At 42.4% G+C, this 12904-nt stretch overlaps 1 protein-coding gene across 1 annotated transcript in view; it reads right to left on the bottom strand.

Annotated features, from left to right (window-relative positions):
- The window catches only part of socs7 (suppressor of cytokine signaling 7), a 37877-nt gene extending 25260 nt beyond the window's left edge, over positions 1 to 12617 (bottom strand). Inside the window, exons 1-3 of the mRNA XM_022196533.2 lie at positions 10553 to 12617; positions 9615 to 9694; positions 3124 to 3228 (exon numbers count right to left, since the gene is read on the bottom strand). Of these exons, the coding sequence (XP_022052225.2) occupies positions 3124 to 3228; positions 9615 to 9694; positions 10553 to 12102 (1735 nt within the window). The 5' untranslated portion in view covers positions 12103 to 12617. The remainder of the gene's footprint in view (positions 1 to 3123; positions 3229 to 9614; positions 9695 to 10552) is intronic.
- Between the last annotated feature and the right edge of the window lie 287 nt (positions 12618 to 12904).

Raw genomic sequence — 12904 nt, 5'->3', positions numbered from 1 at the left:
GTATTTGTAAGTTGGATATGTAAGTTGGATATACACCCCCTGTCAAAAGTTTTAGGACACTTTCTCATTCAAATAAAGTAGAACCTGTCCTACAACTTTTGACAGGGGGTGTATCTGCCAAATTTGTTACACATATGCAGCACATCAGGCTGAACAAAAAAGTCCATTACAGCCATATTCTAAACCCAACAGGAAGTGAGCTATTTTGCATTGAATGTCAGATTTTGCCCATTTTTCATTTTTTTCTAGAGCGAACTCCTCCTAGGGGGAAACTCCAATTCACCTCAAATTCGGCCAGTACATACAGGAGGCCTTAATGATCCAAAGTTATTAAAATCTTTTTCTAAAGTCAAAGGGCGTGTCTGTGGAGGCCTCTGGAATTTTGATCCTTTGCCATGAAATTTCAAATGCTGTGTAAATGCCCTGAACATGCTCCAATCTGCCTGAAACTTTACATGTATGACCAGAGTCCTTCCCTGATCACATCCATATGATGAAATACACCCCCTGTCAAAAGTTGTAGGACAGGTTCTACTTTGTTTGAATGAGACAGTGTATATATATATATATATATACACACACACGTGTACAAAATTGTTGGTACCCCTCAGTTAAAGAAGGAAAAACCCACAATTCTCACTGAAATCACTTGAAACTCACAAAAGTAACAATAAATAAAATTTTATTGAAAATTAAATAATCAAAATCAGCCATCACTTTTGAATTGTTGATTAACATAATTATTTAAAAAAACAAACTAATGAAATAGGGCTGGACAAAAATGATGGTACCCATAACTTAATATTTTGTTGCACAACCTTTTGAGGCAATCACTGCAATTAAACGATTTCTGTATTTGTCAATGAGCGTTCTGCAGCTGTCAACAGGTATTTTGGCCCACTCCTCATGAGCAAACAGCTCCAGTTGTCTCAGGTTTGATGGGTGTCTTCTCCAAATGGCATGTTTCAGCTCCTTCCACATATGTTCAATGGGATTCAGATCTGGGCTCATAGAAGGCCACTTTAGAATAGTCCAACGCTTTTCTCTCAGCCATTCTTGGGTGTTTTTGGCTGTGTGTTTTGGATCGTTGTCCTGTTGGAAGACCCATGACCTGCGACTGAGACCAAGCTTTCTGACACTCGGCAGCACATTTCTCTCCAGAATGCCTTGATAGTCTTCAGATTTCATCGTACCTTGCACACTTTCAAGACACCCTGTGCCAGATGCAGCAAAGCAGCCCCAAAACATTACTGAGCCTCCTCCATGTTTCACCGTAGGGACAGTGTTCTTTTCTTCGTATGCTTGGTTTTTGAGTCTATGAACATAGAGTTGATGTGCCTTACCAAAAAGCTCCAGTTTGGTCTCATCTGTCCAAAGGACATTCTCCCAGAAGCTTTGTGGCTTGTCAACATGCATTTTTGCAAATTCCAGTCTGGCTTTTTTATGAGTTTTTTTCAGCAGTGGTGTCCTCCTTGGTCGTCTCCCATGAAGTCCACTTTGGCTCAAACAACGACGAATGGTGCGATCTGACACTGATGTACCTTGGCCTTGGAGTTCACCTTTAATTTCTTTGGAGGTTGCTCTGGGCTCTTTGGATACAATTCCAACGATCCGTCTCTTCAATTTGTCATCAATTTTCCTCTTGCGGCCACGTCCAGGGAGGTTGGCTACTGTCTCGTGGGTCTTGAACTTCTGAATAATATGAGCCACTGTTGTCACAGGAACTTCAAGCTGTTTAGAGATGGTCTTATAGCCTTTACCTTTAAGATGTTTGTCTATCATTTTTTTTCGGATGTCCTGGGACAATTCTCTCCTTCGCTTTCTGTTGTCCATGTTCAGTGTGGTACACACCTTTTCACCAAACAGCAGGGTGACTACTTGTCTCCCTTTAAATAGGCAGACTGACTGATTATGAGTTTGGAAACACCTGTGATGTCAATTAAATGACACACCTGAGTTAATCATGTCACTCTGGTCAAATAGTTTTCAATCTTTTATAGAGGTACCATCATTTTTGTCCAGGCCTGTTTCATTAGTTTGTTTTTTAAAATAATTATGTTAATCAACAATTCAAAAGTAATGGCTGTTTTTGATTATTTAATTTTCAATAAATTTTTATTTATTGTTACTTTTGTGAGTTTCAAGTGATTTCAGTGAGAATTGTGGGTTTTTCCTTCTTTAACTGAGGGGTACCAACAATTTTGTCCACGTGTGTATATATATATATATATATATATATATATATATATATATTATTTTTTATTTTTTTGGACGATAAGAAAAAGCATTGCTAGCCTTTTGTCATAAAGCAAACCAAAAGGAATCCTGAGTGTGCTGTATATGTGGGTCAGAAAATGGCAAAAGTCCGAAGGAAAAACTGCATAAGAAAGGCCAGAAAATGATTATTAAATAAGAAAAGTGGGAGTAAAAGCAGTCCTGATATTGACCAATATAGCTTCTATATGGAACAATCTGTACAATGTGCACTTTGTTTTCTAAATGCTTCAGTGGGAGTTCATTCTTCTACCATATATTGGGAATCTCTTGTTTTGTATTTTGGTGACAAAAAATCTAATCAAAAAATCTGCCCAACTTCATATTCAGCTTGAAGCAGAAGAAACTGTTGTTTGTGAGTTAATACAAACTGCTACCTCACCAGAAATCCAAACCATTAAAAGCATGAACAGACAAACAAGTCCTTGAAAATCCAAGCAAGAACATAAAATGTTGTTTATTTCTCCCAGTACAGACTGTTTGTCTGTAAAATGAGGAAAACTGTTCTTCTTTGCTGTCTTGCTATCGATTGAGTCATTGCATCCAGATTTCAAATTAAATCTGCAGTTTGCTGCTGACCTTTCAAAGCTTCTCCAATCAGATTACAGCAGATTACAAAAACTTGTCTGTGTCTGAGTTTCCAGAAAACAAAATTAATACGCATTTGAGCGAGACAGAAATATTAAGAGAAACTGCTTTTCATCTCAACTTCGGCGTTCTACAGTAAAGCTCTGTGCAAACAAAAGCTTCTAAAGGTTTGGTTTCAGCTGCTTCCTGGACATTATATGTGTGCTACTGCTGCATGAACAAGAGAAGAAGAGAAGCTGACAAGAGGCAGTGAAAAAGTACCTAAAAGACTGAGACTTCGGCGTGGAGGAGGGGGAGGCGTGGGAGGGTGAGGCGTGTTCGCCCCTCGTCGCGAAATGTCCACATCCACCAGAGAAACAGTCTCACCTGAAGCCAGAGAAGGAGCAGATAAGAGAAAAGGTGAGAAAAAAGTAAAAGAGAGAAGTGAAATGAAAGCAGGTCTGGTTTGTGTGTCTGTGATTGTTTGTCTGTGCTGCAGAGTGCCATTAAAGCTGCGCCAGGCAGGATGCTTATGGAAAATTACACCCAGCTAATCAGCCTCAATCACCGCAATAAAGAAGAACTCCCCATCCCCGATAATTGAGATGCTGCAGATTCACTGTTTACCAAAGTGAAATTCTGCAGTTGGGGATGTTACTGGCAGGCAAAGAAACAAAATCAAACGCAAAGAGCCAAATCCCCATCGTCTCCTAAAAAGCAGAGATAGCTGGACTCACCCACATGAAATCTATCATCTCTCAGTTGATTCTTTGGTTGTGAAACATCACATGCTAGATGAGGCAGTAAACAGAAGAATGTCATGTGCAGGAGTTGTTTGTTTTGAAATCCCAAAAAACAACATCACCCTCCCCAGTTTATGGCTGCCACAGAGAAATGCTGCCGCTGTAATGAGTAATTGGTGCTTGTGAAGCATGTGTTCATTAAACTCCAAAGATCTTCAGCAAAAATTCAATCTATGAGTAATGTGGTACACCAGAACATACCTCTGAGCCCCGCAGGCCGAATGTGAACCAGTTTTCCTGAAGTCAGCGAAATCATTTTGCCTACAAACCTTCTCCCCATCTTACCTCCCCGAGTCTTTGGTGATGAATCCTGCCTTATGTTTTCTGGTGCACCAGTTACAGTGTTGAATGTGGAGCATTTTAATGATAAATCAGACATGCATTGTATTAGTTTTTACTGATAGAGTTGGTGGGTAGAGCTCAAACTTCTCCCTCTAACCACCAGTTGAAATGCCCATAAAGTCTGAGGAATAGGAAAAGAAGCACAAGACTGTGAACAAGCACTGTATTTAAGAATAGATTAGATGTTGATGGAGAAATATCGTACCTTAAAAATAATCCAACACAAGTCACAGCAGACTGCACAGCTGAAAAAGATTCTTTAGCAACAACTAAAGCCACAGTGAATCAGCCCTTAAACCTCCATCCAGTATCTATACACCATCTAATCCTCATTAGGGTCACAGGGGGCTGGAGTGAAGTGAAGGCAGGGGACACCTGGACAGGTAACAGTCTATCACAGGGCAACATGTAGAGACAAACAATCACACTCACATTCACAGCTACAGACAATTTAGAAACACCAATTAACCTCAGCATATTTTTGGACTGTGGAAGGAAACTGGAGAAAACCCATGCATGCACAGGGAGAACATGCAAACTCCATGCAGAAAATGCTAATCATCAAGCCACTCTGCAGTCCGCCCTTAAACCTCATCTTCAAATTCAATACAAGGATCGAGTAACTGAAAATATTCAGTTCCTGGTTCTTGCCATTCTTGCTGTCTGCTTTCATCTCCTCAGCTCATATCACTGTACATCATGCTTATTTCGACTCACTGTCACATCCTGCTGCCCCACACCGTCACTACAGAGCTAAATGAGGATTAAAATGCCGCTGAAAATAGTTCCCAACAAGTGTACTACTTATTTCTGTCTGAGGAAGGTTTATTGTCAGCTGCTTTAGGAAAAGCTGAGAGCACGTCAGTTTACAAACCCGTGCATAATGGAACAATTTGTCGTTTGAGGGGGGGCAACTGTTTGGCTCTGTGTTCAGTGCAGTGCGATGTCTGGGAAATATTAAGACAAACTTAGTGGGAAGGAAGCTACCAAAAGAGTTTTTTGTTTGCTTTTAAAAATGGAAGAAATATCACACTGATATAAAATGCTCTAATTAAATTAGACCTTGCTAGCATTCCCAGACTTTATTCTAGTAATTTTGTACTCATTTTTGTGCTAATCTTGGGTTCTCACAGTCAGTTCTTGGGCAGAAATAAAACTTTTTTATATGTGGAAACCTTACATTTTAGTGAAACCATAGTCAGACTAATGTCCCAAAAACTGCACTGCTGGGCGTGTACTGATCACTGCTATATGTGGCAAACTCTCTCTTCCAGAAAATACAAATCTGTGAAACTAAACTGCATTTACATTTTGAAAAAGAAAAGATCTGAAACAAGCGTATTTTTGGAAAGTCTTTCAGTTTGAAAGAGCCACAAAGTCCACATCAGGAGGAAGGAGGAGAGGATTGAGGCATGAAGTCAGCAACAAGAGTTTCACCCAAGAGACTATACTTGGACTTAAGGTTCATTTTCAGTTGCTCAGTCACCAAAATTACTTTATCAGGTTTAGGAAAATGTCGCAGGTTGAGTTAAAATATGATCCCTTCAAGACATGCTTGAAGCGTCTCCTTCATTTTCTGGGTTACCAGGGTAACAGGTCCCTCTTAATATGTAATTATTTTGGCTGAAAGTACTGACAACAAAGCAGTAAATAAATGGCAGAGTGGTCCGACCCTCAACAACAAATATGAGCTGAGTTTCATATATTTTCTGAAACATTTTATGGTCTAGATTTTAGTGACAAAGTGGTCTAACCCACAGCCTAGATGTAACATTACAGTGGAGCTTGGAATGTTAGACCATTCTGGAAAACACAAAACTTTTAACTCATTTTTCTCAACAACTACAGAAAGTGGGTGAGAACACTCTGTTTCCAGACACTGTAGTTATTATACAACCTATTTGTAAAACTTAGCAAACACTTCGCAGAAACTAGGATTCCCTCAAAGCACATCTTGGAATTCAGTTCAGTTGTGTAGCAAGGTCATATTTAGCAGACAATATTAACATGACACTAACACTGGAAACCAACCCACTATCCGGAGTTAAAGTGGAAAAGAGAAAGGAAAGAACTGTTTTTCTCTTAATAAATGTATACGCAGAATAATGACAGAAATATCTACTTTGGTGGTGTAAATTTACAAACCAATTGCTGATTAATCAAATGAGATGACATGGAGTGAACACTGGGCCCCTGAGCTGTCCCCTCTATAGCTGATAGTCCAACCTCGAGTGTAGCCCATCCTTCCAAACACAGCAGCTCTGTTATCTTTGCTTTGAACACTGACATGTTTCAGCATCACGAAACCTGTAAATGTTATCATGCAACCCATCATTTTCAACTCTGAGGGGTAATTACAAGGTGCAAATAAGAGACAGACTCTGTCTCACTGAATGAAAAGTTCCCATTTGTTTAAATGAATCCCAATTTTACAGAAATCCTGTAGCAAAGGGCATCTCTGCTTTATATTATTCCCTGGTTTGAGTGATGTGAATAATAATTTGCTGTAATTCACATGATGAATCTTAAAACGTTGCAGGCCCAGCATGTACACACATGTTATCATTCATTCTGACAAATTACCCCTCTGCTCAGGTGAATGGTAGGTGGAGCTGGGCTGTAAATTATGGGTCATCACCAAACCCTGGGCAAAAATGAAGCGCAACTTTTCTCACCCTCACAGGTGCAAAAACAGTAGCGGGGAAATCTAGTCTGTCCATAAATTCTGATGAGGAGTTCTGATCAGACAAAACTGGAGGTGTGGGTGGACGATGGGACTTTTAAATGCAACTCAGCGGCTGTCCGATGAATCTAAAATGAGCAGAAGAAAAGCAGCAGAAAAAGGAAATACTGAAGTACCTTAAAGCTGCATTAAACCCTCATGTTGTCTTACCATCATGTACACTCCCCTTGTCCTAAAGGTCAAAAATGACTCGCCTCCAATGAGCCTCTAAAATAAAGCAGTTAAATTAATTTGCAATCCAAAATCTATTTTATATGAAGAACCAACCTGTTGTGCATCACACACTTTGTGAATGTCTGGGTTTTCCCTCTTCAGAGCGCAGAAGGACTGCATTTAATTAGTGGACACCACTCGTTTTTATTGCATCTCACATGTTATAACTGTTTTCTTTCCTAAAGTAGAGGCTTTTTATCACTATTATTGCTGCTAAAGGTGTAAACATGGTTTGTTTAGCAGTGGATAGTCCTTCTATATCGTAACACAGGACCAGAAATGTGCAGAAAGTATCTTTGAATGCATTTTTTGAAGTGAAACAACAGTGCATATGAAAGCTGACATTTTTCTGAGATCAATCAGAAGAACACATGATCTCAATCTCTCAGTGTGTGTGTGTGTGTGCACGTATGTGTGTGTGTGTGTGTGTGTGTCTGTGGTTTTAGAGGTGTGTGTGTGATGCGGATGTGTTTTGTCCACTGTGACTGTAATTTTAACTGCTGGGTCAAAAATGACCCTAAGACGGTCTCTGTACCCTGGTGATGTACAGCTTTGATGAAAATATAAACAAAGACAACATTTCAATTTTTCTAATGTTGGGATCACTTGAGGAGAAATCATTGAATTTCAAGTTGAAAAAAGGTCATTTGGGGGTTTTCTCTGTTATTAAACGTAGTGACCGAGTCATTTTGACCCTAAGACAACATAAGGGTTAAGAAAACGTTTCTAGGTAAATATGTTTCATTTCTTTGAATAGTTTTTAGGTCCAATAGTATCAATATTTAATGTAGTAAAACAGTGGAGCACGGCACCTCATACTTTACAATCATATTTTCAGTTAATGATAACAGTGATATTTGTATAAAGTATATTTAAAACATTAGTTATACAGCAACACAGGTTAGTTTGACCTTTTTCAGTTTCTATTAGGGCTTCACAGCAAACTGATTTAGAATCAACACTATGATGTGTGCAATAGTCTCATCACAGACTCTAACGTACAGTAAGACAAATGAAGTCAAACACATCAAATCACAATGTTTGCTGTTTTTTTTTTTTTTTTTTTTTGGGGGGGGGGGGGGGGGGGGGGTTGCTGCTAGACACTAAGAGAAAACTCACATGGTTCTTATTTTCCATGACAGATCGACATGAGAAGAACATCATTTACTACAATTTAGGGGCTCCTGGATACACTGAGTTCTAATTCTAACTTTATTTATAAGACACAGAGTTTGTTGATGTGTGAACAGCAAAATGAACATGAAACCATAGAGATACATTGAAAAGAAGGATTTGGTTGCAAAAAGCGACACAACTTCCGTGGTACGGAAATATTTCGGCTTCAGAGGATGATGTTGACCAGAAACAGGACTCTGTTAGAAGGCTTGTGCGTTTGTTGCCTTCTTTGACCATTTAAATCAGCACCATAAACCTCTTTTTGGATTTGTGGATGTCTTTGCCCCTGTTAAACCACATGACAAAGACAGTTTTATTCTGCTTTTAAAAATGTAGCTTTTTCTTTGTTTTTTTTTAATGTGGATGCATTCACCCATTAAATCACCACAACCTTGCTGCTTCCTGTATTTTTTCATTACACAAGATATATTACTGTTGAAAAGTTTGGGGTCACTTACAAATGCCCTTATTTTTGAAAGAAAAGCAGTTTTTTGCAATGAGGATAACATTGAATTAACCAGAAATACAGTCGAGAGGTCAGCAGGTGTCTGCAGACCCACTTTTGTGTCTGAATGGGAGGGTTCCTGCTTGTCTTAAGGCAAATGAACACACACACACACTTATATATATTTCTCATAATATTTCAGTGTTTGGAAGCAGAGTGGTCTAACCCACTTTCTGTAGTTTTTAAGAAAAATGGGTTCAAAGTTTTGTGTTTTCAGGAATAGTCTAACATTCCACTGTAACGTTATATTTGGGTTGTGGGCTAGACCATTTTGTCACTAAAATGTAGACCACAATACTGCAAAAAATTTAAGAAACTCAGTTTGGATGTTTTGTGGGTCAGACCCCTCTTCTTCTAACTCCCTCAAATATGAAGAATCATGATATCTCTAAATCTGAACCACATTAAATTCATTAACTGATTAATTAATTGGAGTTTTTTTTAAAATACCACTGTGATGTGATGGAAATTCAACATTTTACTGGTTTCACTTAGCATGTTATTCTGTTGCATGTTTGTGTGTTCTCTCCTGTGAAGGTTTGTCTCTCATTCACTCCTGTTTGTGTTGAGGAGGCCGGCTCGACCCTGACGCCTTGGAGAGCACCGGAGGCCTCATCCTGTCTCCTGAAGGGGCCTTGAAGTGCCTCATTAGTGGAATAGCTACACAAAACCATGAATAATTGACACGGCACCTTTTTTTGTCCTCTGTTGGGTATGGGAAACAAACTTCCCTATAGATAGAGTGTAACTTTATACCTTTAGATCTGACTGACTCCTGCTATTTCCACAGCTGTATAACAGTAACTTGCAGCCCCACATTTGTGATCATTTGTGACCATTAATTGGAAAACAAATCCGCATATTCCAGAAATTTGACGGGAATATTGTCAGACGGATGATTGATGACAGATGATACTGTAATCTGATTATTAAATGAACATTTCTGGAGAGTTTCTGAGGGAAACAGTGTCACAGCCAAAGCAGCTCTTACCAGTGAAAGTAGAGAGGGAGGCAGAGAGGGAGGCAGGGGAGAAGGCACTGTGGGCCCTGGTCAGTCTGGGCTGGCTGTGGCTGCAGAACAGAAGAAGAAGTACATGAGAGGAGAGTTAGAGTGCAGAAGAATTATTAGAAGAGCAGCTGGAGAGGTTCAGAGAATCGCTGCTATTTAAAGTGTGATGGTGTGTGCAGTTTCAGGTCCTGCAGCTTTCCCTCTTTCTTTTCTATTTTTTCAACTTTTTCTGTTTGATGCTCTTAGGTCTGGCACTCAGGATTTCTGAAGCTATGTTTTTTTAATCATACGCTTCCTTCAGTGTGCTGCTGTGAATAATGACTAAGCAGTGAGGAGGATAGAGGGTGACAAGGCACAAAGGTTTGAAAAATCTCTGCATCTAATAACATGCAGCGCCAAAAAGTTGTGAAAGAGAAAGCTGCCAGCTGAAAGACTTAATTCAAGCCTCTAGAAAACTCTGATTGTCCTGCTCACAACCACAGTTAGAAGTCGATGGCAGAGTGGCAAAAATTTGGAAAGGAATTCACATGTCTGGACTTTGAATGAGTCTTCATCCGAGCACAAAACAGTGACTGGATTCTAAATGTCTGACTTTTTTTAAAAAAAGTGAATGTGGACTAACCGTTTTTTGTCCTTAAAGTTCCCGGCCTAGCTCTTGTAAAGCATTCATTTTTGAAGATTTGGCTTCATTCGCAAGTACTGATCTTGATTACAAGCATGTAGAAGGAAAGATAAAAGTGATTTGAAGGATATTTTTATATTGAGATTATAAGACATTCGACCTTTCTGGAAACTTTGCAGAGACTTTGTCCTTGTTCTCCCCTGGTTCTCCGTGCTGCAGAAGCCAAACTCCTCTTAATATGAAAGGGAAAGACTATCTATTATTTGCCACTAGTCCTGGTGTGTGCACGGCTTCTCACCTGTCTGCATCCTGCTCAGCTCCGGCTGAACTCGCCATGTCCACCAGACTCCCGGCAGAAGACACTGAATATGTCACCGAGGGCCTCTTGTCCAGGAGGTGACTGGAGCCGCTGCAGCTTTTAGTCCGGAACAGTTTACTCAGTCGGATCTTTAACGAGCCCTTTTTGGACTTTCCTGGAACTTTGAGCGTCTTTTCTCCACTCGCGGCCCGGCCTGTGGGAGTCCGCGGCGCACTGGCGCACCGCTCCGGCCGCCTTCTGGGTGTCGACGCCTGGCTCGGGTTTGGACTCGTGGCCCAGGGTGAGCTCTGGACCGGCGTAGGCGACGGTGACTTGACTGAAACGTGACTGACAACCTCTGCATTCCCAGAGCTTACCTGCGACAGCCGGCTGGAGAGATTCCCGTGGAGGCTGCACACCTGCGCGCCAAGGTGCGCCGCTGCCGTCGCCTCGGTCGCCGCCGGGGCCATCTCCTCCACCTGCCTCCTCAGCTCCACCTGGAAACTGCTGATGGAGAAAGCTCCCGACATTTTCTGAACTATTTCTCTTTTCCTGTTGAGTAAAAACTCGCGGCGTCCGTTCTCGTCGTCCGTGTCGTCCTCCAGGCACTCATCCATGCCCAGGCCGTCCACGTCCCCGCTCCCCAGCCCTTCCAGCACCAACAAAGCGTCGCTAGTCTCTGTCGGGTCATCACCGGGCTCGACTCCCCCTCCTCCCGGCCCGTGTGCACCCTGACACGAACACTGCGGGAGCTCCCCTGCTTTGAACAGCATCTTAGGGACCGCGCCAACCCCGAGCTCTCCGAACCGCCGGGCCAGCTCGAACACGGCTCCCTCTCTGTCCCTAGTGGTGCATCCCCATTTCGAGTCGATCACGGTGAGAGGGTTGGATCTCTCCGACAATACGGGCCACTCGGGCGGGGTGCTGATGAGTCGATGCCGGCGGCACAGCTCCGCAGCTCCCTGCATCTCTGCAGATACAGAGACTGGCGGATGCGCTCCCCATGCCCGGTCCAGCAGGTTCTGCTGCTGCTGGACGTCTCCGGGACTCAGGCTGTTGTTATTGACAGCTGGGCCGGAGCAGCCAGAGCCCGGGCTCTGCTCCAGAACATCCCTCGGCTGATTCCGACGGTCTAATTCTAAAATCCCCTCTCCGTTCCGCATTATATTGGAGAAGACAAGCAGCTGAGGCCGTAGGCCGGGGTTGGGAGCGAAGTCGAAGCCCTGGGCCTCCATGGAGCTCTGCGGCGGGGGAGGCGCAGACAGCGGGGCTCGGCTCTCCGTCACCCCGGTGTCAGGTGCAGTCGTGCCCTCGCTGCTCGGCTGGGCTTTGTTCAGGTGGCTGCTGGGATGCTCGAGGCCCGCCGTCGGATCTCGGCTGATCTCCAAACCCGCTTTAACGCCGCTGTGAGCCAGGACCTCCTTCCCCAGCCCTGCCACCACTCCTCCCGGTGGCAGATTCCCGTTTTCTGCGTCCAAGCGGTCATCTTCGGCCGCGGAAACCAGGCGCATCAACACGAAATCGGGCGACATATCTTGAGCGTTGTTCATAATTATTCGTCAGGATCACGAAATGAGGATAGGCGATCTGCTCTTCACATAGCTAACCGCGGAGATCTCGTTCCTATAATAAAGAAAGGGCCAAGCCGCTGCTGCCTCCCATAAATAGGCTATGAGCGAAAATGCCAAAAAAACATATCGGGCGATTTTTTCATCCTCCTCCCCTACGACAGCACCGCATCCATCTGTCAGATATCGGGGAAATGAGTGCAGTTGGCTCCCGGCAGCAGGCGGACCCCTGGGTCAGACACATGCGGTCTGATTTGAGTAGAATAAAAGCCAGTGGAGTCTCCGGTCAGTGACCACAGTCTGCCTCTGTTCCCAGCCAGGCCCCACCCGCTCCTCCTCCGCTCAGCCCATAATAACCCTCCGCTTTATGAGCACCGATGATGAGAACCATAAATTCGTCTGTGGCATTTTAATATCACAGGGTTACCTGATTCAGCTTCACATCTCAACAGCTGAGTTTTGTTTTCCACCCTTGTAAAGGAACAAAGGCATTAAAAAATAAAAATACACATTGTCGGTTTTTATAGACTACAACTTTCATGTGAAGAATTTGTGCTTTTACATTAAGAAATGACGTGGGGTCTATTAAAGCTGCACTGAATATATTTTGGCATAAAAACAATCAGTTTAAATGTGAAAACAGTGAAATTTGTATTTTCTTAGTGTAACCCCGGTGATGTCTTTAGGGTCATCTAGGACTGGACTGGATCTTCACAATAAATCCAAACAGTCTGAACGACATTTATCAGGTGTGGACAAGAGATCTTCTAAACTAAAACCAAAT

The sequence above is a fragment of the Acanthochromis polyacanthus genome, chromosome 3 (assembly GCF_021347895.1).
Source record: "Acanthochromis polyacanthus isolate Apoly-LR-REF ecotype Palm Island chromosome 3, KAUST_Apoly_ChrSc, whole genome shotgun sequence".
Taxonomy (NCBI): Eukaryota; Metazoa; Chordata; class Actinopteri; family Pomacentridae; genus Acanthochromis; species Acanthochromis polyacanthus.
The sequence above is the reverse complement of the archived record's forward strand: the minus strand, read 5'-3'. Positions and strand labels throughout refer to the sequence as shown.